Source organism: Lissotriton helveticus, chromosome 11 (genome assembly GCF_964261635.1).
Source record: "Lissotriton helveticus chromosome 11, aLisHel1.1, whole genome shotgun sequence".
In the NCBI taxonomy this organism is placed as follows: Eukaryota; Metazoa; Chordata; class Amphibia; order Caudata; family Salamandridae; genus Lissotriton; species Lissotriton helveticus.
Window position 1 is genome coordinate 535101394 of NC_136072.1, and position 15234 is coordinate 535116627.

The window sequence follows — 15234 nt, forward strand, 5'->3', positions numbered from 1 at the left end:
TCAGACATGAATGGCAATTAGAAGTAAAGAACCCTGGACATGGCCAATCCCATCGTTTCCGTGTCTCGGTCCATCCCAGAGGTGGAATAGCTTACCGGATAGCAAAGAGGTGCTTTGATAATTCAATGTCTCTGGAAGGATAGAAGGACTTGGGTAGACTCAGTCACTTGTCAGAAGAGTCTTTAGAAGGTCAGTCAGCAGACAGACTCAGTTAAGTTCCACCTAGTGCCTCTGAAAGGGTGCTTGGGTTATGGTTTAAAGGTCCAATAGGCCTCTGTGATTTTAAGGCAGCAAGAGATGTTTAATGGCCCACTGCTGAGAAATGAGGGTCCATGAAATGTGGTATGAGGAACGAAGTGAAGAGATGTAAGAGTCCAGGAGAAGACATTTAAGGGTTCTGGGGAAGATCTTTACATATTAGATAGAGGGGGTCTACGTGTGGAAGAAAATAGGTGTATGGCTACACGTGATGGTGATTATAGGACCAAGAGATGACAAAACTGCTTCCAGGATGTAGGGTGTAACAGCCATGAAGGAGAGATAAGGATTCACAACAGCAAGTTTAATCTAAAGGTTCATTAAATGGTGATAACGGTCCATATACTAGGTTTAAGGGCAGAAAGGTTGTGTTTTAGGGCCAAGAGACAAGTTTACAGGTTATAGAATACGGGTACCACGCTCGTAAATACTGTAACCTCAACCCCCAGATAGTATCCCAAATTCATACTGTTTATTTAACATACTCTCCATATGAGATGATGCTAAAGGGCCAGAGGTGGTGTGTATTTAGTTCAGTTGATGAGATGTAAGGGTCCATGAGACAAACATTGCCCAAATAGTGTACTGTGGGATAAACATACAGTCTCATTATTTTCTAGTTTCCTCTGATGACTGCTACTCCAGCCGGGGCACAGAATACCGGGGCAGTCACAGTGTCACAGCTTCCGGCGCCACCTGCCTCCGATGGGATTCCCCAGTGCTCATCAACAAGTTCTACACAGCCTGGAGGAGCACAGCCAGAGAGATGGGTCTTGGGAGCCATAACCACTGCAGGTAAGTGATACTTGTGACATCATCACCCATGGATCATTTACCCAGTGTCCAACAACATCACTGTGACTTGATCACCCAAGCGAAGTCATCCCTCAGCCTCAGTCTGTGACATCTCCTTCAGGGATTACTACAAACCCAGACCTCATTCACCCACAAAGTGCAACTTCAGTGCCCCACACATCACCCATCCAGTCAGTATCTGTGGCTTCAGTAACCATAGAGACCATTACTTCCGGAACACACCACTGGAATGTGTTCAATGGTGGCTATCGGAGCAGGGCCGGCGCTAGGCATGGGCAGTGTGGGCAGCTGCCCAGGGCCTGGCACTCTGCCTGCCAGGATGGGGCCCCCCACAATGGCAATTAACACCCCACTAGTCCTCGTGTATGTCTGCCGATCAGAGTGAAAGAAATGCTTCACAAACAGGCTCATGGGAGCCCCCCCCCCTCCTGGGGCCTCTAAGGGATGGTGTGGTAAGGCTTAGGGGAGGGTACACCTCTCAGGCAGCCAGTTCAGAGACTCGGCAGGGCGCCCATTGTCAGCACTTTAGCCCACACAGGTTTAACTCAGCCCCCAAGCAATTCTCACACCTTCAGATCGAAATGGGCTGTACAAGAGTTGCTTGGGGTGCCTAAGAAGAGGAGCTGCGGCCCAAGTGGAGTCTGCACAAAGCAGCTTCCCGAGATCAGAAGGTGTCACTTATGTAGATTTCAGGGGCCTCCCACATTCCATTTTGCCCAGGGCCACGAAAATCCTAGGAACGGCCCTGTATCGGAGTCAGGAAGAAAGCAGTGCTTAATTTGAACAGGTGCTTTCCGGTGCTCAGCACCGGCCCTTAATTGGTTTCCGGTGCTGGACACCGGCACCTAATTGGTTTCTGGTGCTCGGCACCGGCATCTAATTGTCAACACCATACTTAGACTAGTCCACCATATGGTGGCGCTGCTCATCTAATTTAGAGATGAGCAGAACAATACATTATACATTCAAATTGCTAATACTTGCCTCCCCAGCCATTCCTTTAGCTTTGGGTACCAGGAATAATCTGAACTGTCACATTTACATGCAAGAGAGATAGTTAGTAGTTGTTTTGGCAGCAATGACAAGGGCGATGGGTGGTGCAAGCTGCAGTGACCTCCTGGTCAGAGCCCTGGCACTTAATATTTTACAAATGAAGCACTGGAGACAAGCTTTGCAGGTAGACAGGCATTTGAGGAGAGAAACAGTGTCACTTTTACCAGACTGTAGTGTGTAAGAGCTGAGCAGAAAGTGAATGGAAAGGAGAAGTAAAATGAGACTTGTTATCATCAGTAGACTGGAATATGGTAAGGACTGGAGCCGAATATGAGGCTAGAGTAAGCTCTGACATGCAGCGTGACAAGAGTGGTGGAAAGGAGACATGCATACAGTTGTCACACTTGGAACTCATAGCAATAGGAGATTAGTTTAGGGGCTGGCACAAGAGTGAAAGTGAAGCATCAGATAAGGAAGGAATAGAACTGAGAGAGATGCCACTAGCAAACGTGTCAGGCGGCACAATGAACATTCAGTGACAAACGCTATAGTATGGGCTTTTTTTTACAGTGTTAAGCTTTAATGCGGCAAACGTATGTGTGGCCCAGGAGAACCACTGGCCACCAGCATTTTACATACTGTGGAAATCAGAATGCACATGTAGTATTTTAGGTGTGGTGGTGTAGTATTTTAGGTGTGGTGGTGTAGTAAAATAGCTTAAATGTGGTAGATGTAATGTACACTCTGAATGTAATGTCATGTTGTTGTTGTAGTGTTGTCATTGTAGTAATCTAGCTGCATTTGTTGCAGAGTTGCAGTTGTGAAGTGGTTGTGGCAGTTCTGTAGCTGAATTGTTTAATGATGTTGCTCTAGTGTTGCCAGGTTTTGGCGGTGCCTGTGGTGGTCATGGTATTGGTGCTAATGACTGCAGTTGAATTGTTAGTAAGGGTGTGGATTGTGATGGTGGTGCTGGATGTTCTGTCTGTGGTAGTAGTGCTTCCATTAATGGCGGGGCTTGTATAGGTGCTGGGGGTGCTTGCGCTGTGAGCATTTATGTTATTGGTACTGGTTTTGCCTATGGTGGTGCATGCCTTTGGTGGCAGTTTTGCTTGTGGTATGCTTCTGGTCGTGGTGTTGCATGTGCTGGTGACTATGGTGACTATGGTGGTTGTTTTAGTGGTGCTTGTGAAGGTACTTCTGTTGTTGATGAAGCTTGTAGTGTGTTGGTCCTTGTGCTGGTGCTTACGGCAGTGACGGTGCTTGTGGGGCTCACTGCGCCTTCTTATGCTGCAGCAGATGTGCAATTATGGATGCAACAAGCACAAAGTAAACGTTTTTCCCTCTATCTTTGGGCCCAGCCACTGCAGGCCTTCAAAAGCAGCTAGCTAGCATTGACCACATACCTACACCACCCAAAACGGTTTAGGCAGAAATAAATGCAAACCTATTAAACAGCGCTACACCAAAACAGATGAGTAGTGCACTGAAATACAGATAAAGATAAAGAACACAAGAGGCAGCAAAACTAAGTCCAGTGGAAAAAGCACTTAAATGGATGTTTAGAGGGCCTCGAGCAGCTATAGAACTCACACAGATACTTTTAGCAGGGCCACAGTCTGTGATGTAAGATAAAAGAGTGTCCCATGTCACCTCCCTTTCCATTGTAAGCAGTTATCTGCAATGGCCATACCTGTAGGTTGGCTGTCCCAATCGGCTCCAGACAATTCGGCCTAACCGGGGTTTTCTTATAAGGTTGTTGTGATCCTTTGTAGAAGAGAAAGGGCTCCTCCTGTCTGTTTCTATGTACCAAAGGGGGAACGCTGTTGTACCATTCATGGTTCCCGAAGAGGGAATTTAGACCACTCAACACCTTCCTTTCCCCCATCAGGGGCGGCTCTAGGCTCCCTGGGCCGGGAGCGTAGGTAGGGGGACCCAGAAGAGGGGGGTCCGGGCGGGGCGTAGCCCCCCGGAGCTCAGGAAGGTGTTTTAATAAAACGTCCAGAAAAGGCGCTAGATGACCAGTACCTGCGGCTGCTCCTACCCTCCCAAATTCGTCTCAGAACGATAACATTTAGGAGGAGGAGGGTATTGTGACACACGACGTGAGGGAGTGTGTAGGGAAAAAAATAAGCCAATCAGAAACCAGGAGGAACGCAGGCGCAGAGGTCAGTGAAGAGGGGGGGGGGTCAGGGTGTTTGGGACCGGAACAGAGCCGGAGGCTGCCAAATCCCTACCAGGGACCGCTACGCAAATATGTATCCATCCTCAGAGGATTATTATATTAAGGATATATAGTGGCGTGGCGGCCCCTGGGGTTTGGCGGCCATGTTCAGGTGCACAGCTTGCACATGCCTAAGGCCGCCCCTGCCCCTATAGAATACAACCTAGTTGTGCACCAGCTAAAGGGGGAATTAAAGCAGAATGGGATGTGAAGAGAAACTAAGACATAGCCCAGATAGACAGCACTACCTTTCCTAGATTTCCATGATTTTATGACAGCTGTCCTGAATGGGTTAGGTGACCCCGAGTTACCCCGGATTTTCATCAAATGTATCAGAGGATCTGGCTCTCACCTCTTCTTGCATTCTTCAATACCGTAGAGCGAATTTTACCATTTGCTGTGTGAGCAATACTGTAATAAACTTGAAGCATCAAAGAATCTTATAAGGATCCAGAACAATTTTCCTGTTGGATTGGCCAAACTTATCCCTGTATAAAACTTGTTTCTGAAGGATTCATTCATTTGAGAAGGAGTTTTTCCAATCAAATCGTGCAAATTCAGATTGTTTTTAGGTAACGTTGACAAATATTGGCCGACCATTTGAGCAGTCTAAGATATCTTTCTAATGTTTCGCAATTTATGTAATTAAATTCATATTTATTGAATCTGGTTTACAGTCTGTACAAATTTCAGATGTACAGATATTGTTTATCAGGTTACAATTAATTTAATATCTTATCTCTCCTATTTTGGGTTATTTTACAGTACTTTATTTTAAAAAAAGAAAGCAAGAATGAACTTTCAGTAATTTATATAATTATGTGTCAAACATTGTGTGTGATTTACTCAGTTAATCTGAGTAAAAATATTATGTGTGTATTGTATGGCCACCCAGGATGTTCTTGTTTTCTGCTAAGTATTTATTTCTCATCCGATAGAAGACGCCCCACTACCCTGAGCTGTATAACCGGGGATTGCGCACTATGTGAGAATAAAACATTTCCACTACCACACTTAAATCTGAGACACTGATCACATAACAGCCCCCTCACGTCCCTTTTATACGCAGTTACCCCCAGAGATCACTGCTTCCACTGCTAACTAAGTATCATCGCCAGCGACCAATGACCAGGCACCCTTAATGTCCCCAGGTATCACAGCTCCAAAATGTGTGCCATTAGCCTTGCGGGGCAATGGTTTAATGCATGTGGCGTCATCACTGCTCCTCCACTTGTGACCTCACCCCATATATTGCGGCATGAACATCCAGCATCAGCTCTGCTACACACAGATTAACTTGTAATAAAATGTGCGGGCCCAACACTTTTCTTGAGGAGCTTGTTTCTGGCAGTGTTGAATGCTGGGATTACCAAATACAGCCGCTGTCTGGTTTTCATTCCATCTACCCCTATGCCTCTTTCTACCACCACCCAACAATGGCCTGTCTCTTTATCTCACCCTTGCAGGTTTCTTTTCATCCCTGCTTCTCCATTTGTAGCTGTTTTATCTCTCTCTTCCTCCTTGCTCCGTGTTCTGCCTTTCTCTGGCTTGCTGCGTGTTTGAGGCGGATGTATGACATTACAACGCATGCTATTACAATGCATGCCTTTACGACGCAAGTTTTACAATGCAACTTTTACAACGACTTGCGTTGGGGGGCGCTGGATAGTGAATAGTTTAATTTACTATTCCAACTCCAGTCCCCGTGGATAGTAGGGAAGGTGTTGGAAACTATTCCCTATCCTAGCGCGCCCCCCAGTGCAAGTCGTTGTAAAAGTTGTTTTGTAATGGTTGCGTCGTAAAGGTACTTCGTTGTAACAGTTGCGTTGTAAAGGGTGTTTACCGTCTGAGGCCAATGATAACAAAATGAGTCCACGACCCCAATAATGTGTGCTAGGGCCCACCACCTGCAATCTCCGGCACAAATTAAGCCCTGCTCCTACACGGATGGCCCAGAGCCTCTAGCTGTAAATGTATGAAATTACAAAACAGCTCACATGTGGTCAGTTTGATGCAAGATTCCAAAATCCCAGCCATCTTGTAGAATGTAACTTTTAATCTTGATAACCCACACAAACATAACAATGTCACTATTCCTGACCTCACCTAAACGTCTTTTCTTTTACAGAAATCCAGACAATGACACCAAGCCCTGGTGCCACATATTGAAAGATGACAAGACCTCCTGGGAGTACTGTGCGGTGCCCACCTGCTGTAAGAGAGCTCCCTCCAATCTTGCTTCTCACTGCCATCAACACCCATAACTAGCTTCCCATAGCTCTTGATCTAAAAGCACCAGCACCTTTTTATCTGTGAGCCTCTCTTCCCTCATCCACTACCTCCCCTTGTCATACAAAATTTGAAGGAGCGAAATTCGTTCTGCATGCTGCCACCTGCTGGCATAGCGCAGTAAGCCACTGTGACATCATCAGTGTGTGCCGGAACCAGGATGTGTTAATCTAGGTACATAGCATATAGTGCTAAAGAGGATTAACTTTACAGTACAATAGGTACCGACTGTTAATGTGACAGAGTGTGGTGCATATACACAAATTTGATCTCCTGGTGTTAGAGACTGAGTGAGTAAGGTGAGATAAATTTCAAACTTAGAGAGTGATATTACTATTGTGTGATTGGTTTATATTCTGGCAGTTTACAGAGATACCCTTGGGGTGTAATGGTGTTGGAGTTTGATGCGGTTATTGTGTGATAGGTTAAAAGTGTCAAAACATGATCTAATTCCTTAGAGTGTGGTTGGGTTCAAGTATGAAAAGATTAAAGTGTGGTGAGGCTGATATGTGATAGGTTTATCAAGGGATAATATTAACGTGTGATTGGTTTACAGTGTAATAAAGTTAGAAAGGATAACATTAGGTTGTCATAGTATTAGAGTGTCATAGGTTGACATAAAGGCAAGCATGTGTATAATATTACCACATGACAAGGTTAATATTGCCATCATCGCATTCACATTTTGTTTAGCATGTTATTATGCTACAATTTGAAAAGGCTACCATATTATAAAGTTAGTGTATGATCATTTTGTGCACTTCTGATAAGATTTAGGCGTGTGATAACGTTCATGTGTGAGGACATACGTTTGTGAAACATGATTGTGTGATACTATAATGGCTCTGTCTGCTGTGGCACAGTGAGTGAAAAATGATGGTTTGGAATATGACACAATGTGACCGCCATTGGCTGAGATTATTTCAGGCATTCCTTTCATCTCATTGCTTGTTATGTGATAATATTAGCATGTGACAATATTTGAGCAATAGCGTTTACATGTAATCATACTAGCTTGTGATAACATTGCTGTGTGATAACACTTGCTCATGTCAGCTGCAGCTTGCACCTTGTCAGGTACCATAGCTCCCCTAATGTTTCCTGTTCTGTTCTGTCTGCAGCAACGTGTGGTCTGAGGCAGCCCACGCAAGCCAGGTACCGCATCAAAGGCGGGACGCTTGTTGACATCACCTCTCATCCCTGGCAAGCAGCCATCTTTGCCACATACCGCCGTGTTACAGGGGAGCACTTCTTGTGTGGAGGAACCCTCATCAGCTCCTGCTGGGTGCTTTCCGCGGCCCATTGCTTCGAGGAAAAGTAAGAGGAGACGTACATATTGCTAAAACATTATCTGGGTGAAGCTATTGTTACGAACCAGGTTCCTAAAATAGTTACCTAAAAGTTTGTCCAGGACACTTTTTTAATCTTGATCCCAGATGTACCCTCACCTTTTCTTTCTACTGTTCACTTCTTTTCACTCTACCTCTTAAATGTTTTACTCCTCCACACCACCACCTTTTGTACGTCAGAGCGATGGAAATATGGTAGAGGAAGACCCTTGAATTCCCCTAATAAACCTTTTGTGTTTTACTGATCCCTCGTGTCACTCTCTTCTTTCCTTCACCCCTCCTCCAGACACTCTCTTTTTCCTCTCACTCCCTATTTTATTTCTTTGTCCTCTTCTGGGACTCGTGTTTTTTTGGCCTAACCTCCCTAATTCCATCCACTTTCCCAACTCCTCTTAACTTTGCTTCCTTATCCATATCCGGCATCGGTAATCCTTTTTGACCTATGCAAATTTTTTCCTCAGCCTTAAAAAAATACATTTTTGTTAAATAAATATTAAACTGTGTGGTGTTATATTTTTTTAGGAACTTTTAAGGGATTTCTTTTAGATCAAACCCAAGACTCAATGCCAGGCCCAGTGGCTTATTATTTTATAAAAAGCTAATCATCAGATTTTCACCTCACGAGTTTTCCTCTATTTTAGATGTTCTCCATGCTGGTGCTTCAGCAGGCTGGACTACTGTCCCCCTTTTCCTTCACTTTATTCCACAATGTATAAGAAAAACTAATTGATGTAGAAAAAAAAACAGGCCGTTACTACCCATGTTAATGGCCTCTATGCAACAGTAACTGATCTCTGGGTTACTATATGCCATTAACTTTTCTTGTGATCCACAGGTTTACTGTGAATCGGCTCAAGGTGGTGCTGGGACGGACCTACCGGGCTTCACGGTCGGACGAGGAGCAGCGGTTCAGCGTGGAGAAATACATTGTTCACAATAAGTTTGACATCGACACCTTCGATAATGATATTGGTATGTATTGGTCAGCCATGTACTTGATTGTGTATTTCCCTACAAGTGCCCCATCCCTTACACCTCATTCCGCACTCTATGGGACTCCCCCCACCTACTTGAGCATGCCCTTCTACTTCCTCACCCGTCTCAGCACCTTTGATCCTTGCACTCTTGCTCCCTACTCATCATCCTCCCTTACTTTTCCTCACTCTTTTATGACTTCAACCACAGACCCTCTTTTCATGTGAAGTGTCTTCCTCCTTCTGGGCATCTGCCCCTTCTTTCACCTGAAGTCTATCCTTCCCTACCCTGTGACTGGACCTGCCTCTATATCCCTTCTCAACCCAGGCCACATTTTTATTACCTCCTCCCATCAACAAATGATCTTTTTTCCGTTGTCAACTCACTCACCTTCCTCTCTGTGTCTGCCCCAGTATCCTTCTCAGTCAGTCTCTTCTCATCTCCAGCCTCTCCTACCATCATCTTCTAACTGCAGGCCACTCCACCCTTTCGCCCCAGGACCCTCAATCTTTCATTCTCACCCTAGGCCTCTTCATCAATACCTTCCCATCCTCACCCCAGGGTTTGCTGCCCACTCATAGTTTTCTCATCCAAGGTCTCCTTTACTCTTTCGTCTCAGGCTTTCCTTCCCCTTGTTACATCCAGTTTCCTCTTTTCTTCCCACTTCAACCCTTCCTTTGCTGAAGTCATCACAAGCACGCTTCAGCCCCTGGCCTTCCTTCACCAGCTGGTATCTATGCCCTCCTCTCTTCTCTCCGCATGCCACCCTCCTCAATTTCGCATCACAACCACTCATTACCTCTTTGTCCGTCTTCCTCGCCACAGTAATGACACAATGAGCTCTAGCCTCTCACAGAAACTTCCAAATTTAGTCAGCATACCAGCCTCCCATCTCTCTAATATGGTCGACTCCGTCATCCAACCAATAACATAAAAGGAACAGCCCCACCACATAACATCCTGTAACCAAAGCCACAAGAAAGATGAAGCCCCACACAAAACAGGGCTGGGTGGGATGGGAAACTGCACTTTGGTGAGGAAGACTAGGACTCAGAGTAATGAAGATTACCGGTAAGTAATTGGTGCAGCCTCTCCATCCCCTTTTCCTCCTTCCATGCTTCATACAGTCTCCACCGTTCTTTTCTCACCCCAACCTTCCTCCCTTCTTTAACCTCAAACCCCTCCATTCTTCTCCCTTCTCACTCTAAGCATCTCCACCCCTTCCTATGTTATTCCCTGCTCCTCCTGCGCTCCTTCCCTCCAAGCACTTCGCTCACCCCTGTTCTTCTCACCTTAGATCTCTTCTTCCCATACAGTGCTGCTGAAGCTGAAGTCGGAGTCGGGTGAGTGCGCCACAGACTCCCCCAGTGTCCGCACTGCCTGTCTCCCACAGCCGAAGGGACAGCTTGCTGACTGGACAGAGTGCGAGGTTTCTGGCTTTGGGAAACACGAGGAATGTAAGTGCCTTGGGGGGGGGACATGTGTTGCAATATCTTAGGGTTAAGGATGCAAGGGTGTGTGTATAGTCAAGATTTTGCAGTCAGCGAAGACTGTTGTACAATTCTGTGTTACACTGCTGCTGGGGCCTGTTCCAGACACTCCCTGTGTCTGCTGAGGCCTTTTCCACGCATTCTTCACCACTGCATGGTTGTTGCGTGACGAGACATTCTGAAAGTTTGCAAGGCGTTCAAAAGTTAAACTTCTTCCTTCCTTTCTTGACAGTCTCCCCTTTCTACTCTGAGCGCTTGAAGGAGGGCCATGTCCGCCTCTACCCGCCTAGCAGCTGCACCCCAGCTCACCTCGCCAACCGTGTAGTGACTGAGAACATGCTGTGTGCTGGTGACACGCGGAACCTGGATGACGCCTGCAAGGTAGGTGCATCCACATCAGGAACAGTCAATAAGTAAAGACTAGGGCAAAGGGTGCTTTCAGGCAGGGGGTGTGGAGCCTACCACTAATCTTAAGGCTTGGGGGCTTTAATAAAGATGCCTTGACATCTACCTAGCAGATCAGTCTTCAGCCGGCATCCACCTATGCGCATCATATTTGCATCTCATGTGGGTGCTGAGCTGGATTAGTTTTGGTTTCAGCAGAACCAACTGAACTGGAGACTCATGAAACGACAGGGGATCCCATTTGTTAGCAGAACCACTTACCAGAGTTGAAGGGACTGAGACTCTTGCTGCCTGTAGTGGCTGCTCTGGAGTCTTAAACCCCTGCAATCCTCTGGGAGCGCTGCAGGAGTGGAAGACATCATTCAGGCTAGATAATAAGACATCATTTTTATGATTTTGTTGGCAGTTATTCTTCACCGTACGTTATGCTTTCGAGTGCCAGGTGCATTGTAAAATGGTGGTAGTATGGATTTTTAATACAACATGAAACATTATATATTATATTTGTGAAAATCTTTTGCAGTTGATGTGGTCTACAATTGTAATTAAGTTTACTTTTTGTTATGCATAGCTTCTGTAGAAAGCCTCTTTCTTTTGCACCATTTTCTAATTCTGATAACTCACTGTTATGACGTAGCAACAGTTGAGAACACAACTCGTTATTCAGTGTTGCTAGTGTTGCTGCGTCATAAAGGCCTCCCAGGCCAGGCTGACAGTCCTGCACTGCTTCTCTGCCTTGACTAAAAGCAGAAAGCACCAGGGTCGGACTGGCTGTAGCGGGTCCCGGGCATTTTACCGATGGGCTGGAAGGGTGAGGGGCGCTTTTGGACCAGTGGGGGCCGTTTTTGTTTCTGGGGGGCAGTTTTGCAGTAGTGCTGCAATATCGGCCCCCTGTAGCAAATGTGCAGCAGCAGTGTTTCCCACCACCACCCCTCCCTCCCCCTAGACGTGGCGGTCTGACTTAATTGCCAGGGCTGGTTTACGTTCCCAGTCTGGCCTAGGAAAGCACAGCTGCAAGAGGGGGAAGGAGGGAAGGTGGCAAGGTTTGCTCTAGGGTGGCAGGTAAGGTATTGTAGTTTTTTTTTTCACATTTGAGTCAGGAAGGAGAAGCCATGTGTTCGAGGCATATGGGCTGCAGATGGTACATTTATGAATAGATCGCCATCTGGTGTTGGGCTCGGATGATTGCACTTGTTTTTCTCTTGGAGAAGTCTTTTGTAGTCACGAGACTGATGACTCCTCCCTTAGGTGCTAGTGCGCATGGGCATCGGCTCCATCCTTAGATTGTTTTTTTCCGCCATCGGGTTCAGATGAGGATTGAAGCGCTCCGGATCGACTTCTAGAAAAAAGTTATATTTCGGCGCGTATTCCCTTTCCAATTCGACGGTACTGTTATTGAGCGCGAGTTCATTTCCATTTCGATGCGCTTCGACGTCAACAACAAGATTTCCAACTTCTACGTCGACGAGACCGGGAGGCCCATCTCGACGTAGTCCAGCCTGGAGTCCATGGAAAGGACTCCATTCAAAAAATGTCCAACGTGTGGTGCTAAATTCCCACACAAGGACCTACACGAGGTGTGCAACCTCTGTTTATCCCCTGAACACGAATCCAGGGACTGTGAAGCCTGAGCGGCATTCTCCTCCAAGTCGACGATTAGAAACCGTCGAGCCCGAAGACACGAGGCGTTGAGAATGCAGTCAGACGCAATCCCGGAGTTGTTCAAGGCCCAACACCCCGAGAAGGAAGAAGAAGATGAGGAAGGATCGGGGTCGGAAGCAGACGAGTCTGACGTCGAAGAAATCGACGTTCATCAAACCGTGAGTGACGACGTCCCTTTGCCAAAAAACCGACCCCGATTGGTGTCGACCCCGCCTTCGAGCACGGTCAGACAACCGAAGAAAGTTTCCGACGCCCCGCCTTCAGGCTCGGCAACGAAACTGAAACCGAAACACTCGGCCTCCCACTATGTCGGATCCGAGAAGCGGTCGGCATCGACATCGACACCGAAGCCCCATACCAAGGAAAGCTCACAGTCGAAACATGCCATGTCGAAACCAAAACATGCTTCGATGTCGAAGACTTCCTCGACACCGAAAAAATCGGACTCGAGCAAACTCTCGGTGCCGAAAACACATAACATCGAGAAACAGAAGCAAAAGCACCTTTCGGAACCAAAAACTTCAGTACCGACACAGGAGCAACAAACAGATCCAAAACTTTGTTTATTGATCCACAAACTAGCAAGGTGGTGACAAAACTACCTAAAAAGAGGAAGAATGAACCGTTGGAGGACAAAGCTCCTCCTACTAAGAAGAGAACAATGGGGACAAATACAAGTCCTCCCCTTTCTCCACAACCTAGAGACACACCCTCTTCTCCTCTTCCTCACACTCTGCCAGCTATTCCTCCACCTTCTACACCACGCCCATCTACACCTCAAACAGATGTAGAAAGTGACACAGGGGAGGGGGAACTTCCTAGGGATGATAGCGACACTATCCCAGAAGACACAGACCCATGGGAAGATTATAACGCAGTGTCAGATAATGATAATGACCCTGACCTATATCCCTCATAACCCTCACCACCGGATGATAATACGGGTTTTCCACAAATAATTAATAGGGCAGCAAAATACCACAAGGTAGATTTACATGCGGAACCTCAAATAGAAGATTTCCTTTTAGAAACACTACCTGCTGCACAAAAAAACCTCAGGGACCCTACCAATGCTTAAGGGTCTCCTCAATCACACATCAGACATATTTAAAGACCCTGTGAGGGCTAGGGTATTAAACCCAAGAATTGATAAAAAATATAAGGCAGCCCCAAAGGACCCAATATGTATTAAGGGACAAATACCTCTGGACTCGCTAGTAGTTACAAACGCTCGTAAGAGGGCAAACTCACTAACTACAGGAGAAGCTCCTCCTCTTGACAAGGAGTCCAAGTTAATAGATGCCTCTGGCAAAAGAGTAGCATCCCAAGCGGCAAACAGCTGGCGCATAGCTAATACGCAAGCGCTACTTGCACGTTATGATAGAGCTCATTATGATGAATTAGAAAAACTCATTACACATCTCCCTAAAGAACATCAAAAGAGGGCAGATCAGCTCATACAAGAGGGGAAGATAATAACTAACACTTCCATTAAGTGCGCCTTAGACGCAGCAGACACTGCAGCAAGATCCATAAACACCAGTATCATGTTAAGAAGACATGCATGGCTCAGAGTCTCAGGGTTCAAACAAGAGGTTACAAACTTCCTTATTGAACCAGCCTTTTGATGGGAAAACACTTTTCGGCTCAAGTACAGATGAGGCATTAGAAAAGATGAAAAAAGACACAGAAACGGCTAAATCAATGGGAGCATTGCAACAGCCAGCTCAAAGGGGTTCCTTTCGTAGGTCCACCTATAGAGGCGGATCAAAGAATACAGGCACAAGCCAGCAATCAACCTCTTTTACACCAACATCACCCAGAGGTAATTCTAGAGGCAGTTACAGAGGTAACAACAACAAGGGTAGAGGTCGCGGAAATAACAACAGCCGCAACCCTCCTACCCCAAAACAGTGACTTCATACAGCTCCCCCCAGACCATGTAACACCGGTCGGGGGACGACTATCACAGTTCCTACCTGTCTGGGAAAACATCACATCAGACAGGTGGGTGAGACAAATTATCCAACATGGTTATTGCCTAGAACTCACGGCTACCCCACCAAACATCCCCCCCAAACAGCGTCCAATGAGTCAAGATCATCTGACATTGTTAAAACAGGAAGTACTATAACTGCTACAAAAGCATGCCATAGAGAAGGTTCCACAACATCAACAAGGAACAGGAGTATACTCTCTATACTTCCTAATTCCCAAAAAAGATGGGTCTCTAAGACCAATACTGGACCAAAGACCTCTCAATGCATACATAAATTCTGAACATTTCTATATGGTCACACTCCAACAAGTACTTCCTTTACTGAAGAAAGGGGACTTTCTTTCTACACTGGATCTAAAAGACGCTTACTTTCATATCCCAATTCACAAAGCCCACAGAAAATACCTCGGGTTTGTAGTAGAAGGACAACATTATCAGTTCAAAGTCCTTCCGTTCGGGGTCACAACAGCACCAAGGGTGTTCACAAAAAGCCTAGCAGTGGTTGCAGCACACCTAAGAAGACAACAAATACATGTCTTCCCTTACTTGGACAACTGGCTAATAAAGGCCAAGTCACAAGAGGAATGTCTTCAAAACACACAAAAGACAATTCAGCTGCTGCACCAGCTAGGGTTTACGGTGAACTACACAAAAACCCATCTGCAACCAAACAAGGTTCAACAATATCTAGGGGCTACTATAGATACAAAAAAAGCCTAAGTATACCCCAATCCAGTCAGGATTCAAACAATGCTCACATTGATTCAAAGATTTCAA

General features: G+C 46.0%; 1 protein-coding gene across 4 annotated transcripts in view; it reads left to right on the forward strand.

Annotated features, from left to right (window-relative positions):
- Positions 1–15234, forward strand: part of PLAT (plasminogen activator, tissue type) — a 135915-nt gene that overhangs the window by 105560 nt on the left and 15121 nt on the right. For all 4 annotated transcript variants that reach the window (XM_078666228.1, XM_078666229.1, XM_078666230.1 and 1 more), the window contains 6 exons: positions 879–1053; positions 6417–6502; positions 7699–7894; positions 8762–8898; positions 10218–10358; positions 10624–10772. In XM_078666228.1, coding sequence (XP_078522354.1) covers positions 879–1053; positions 6417–6502; positions 7699–7894; positions 8762–8898; positions 10218–10358; positions 10624–10772 — 884 coding nt within the window. The remainder of the gene's footprint in view (positions 1–878; positions 1054–6416; positions 6503–7698; positions 7895–8761; positions 8899–10217; positions 10359–10623; positions 10773–15234) is intronic.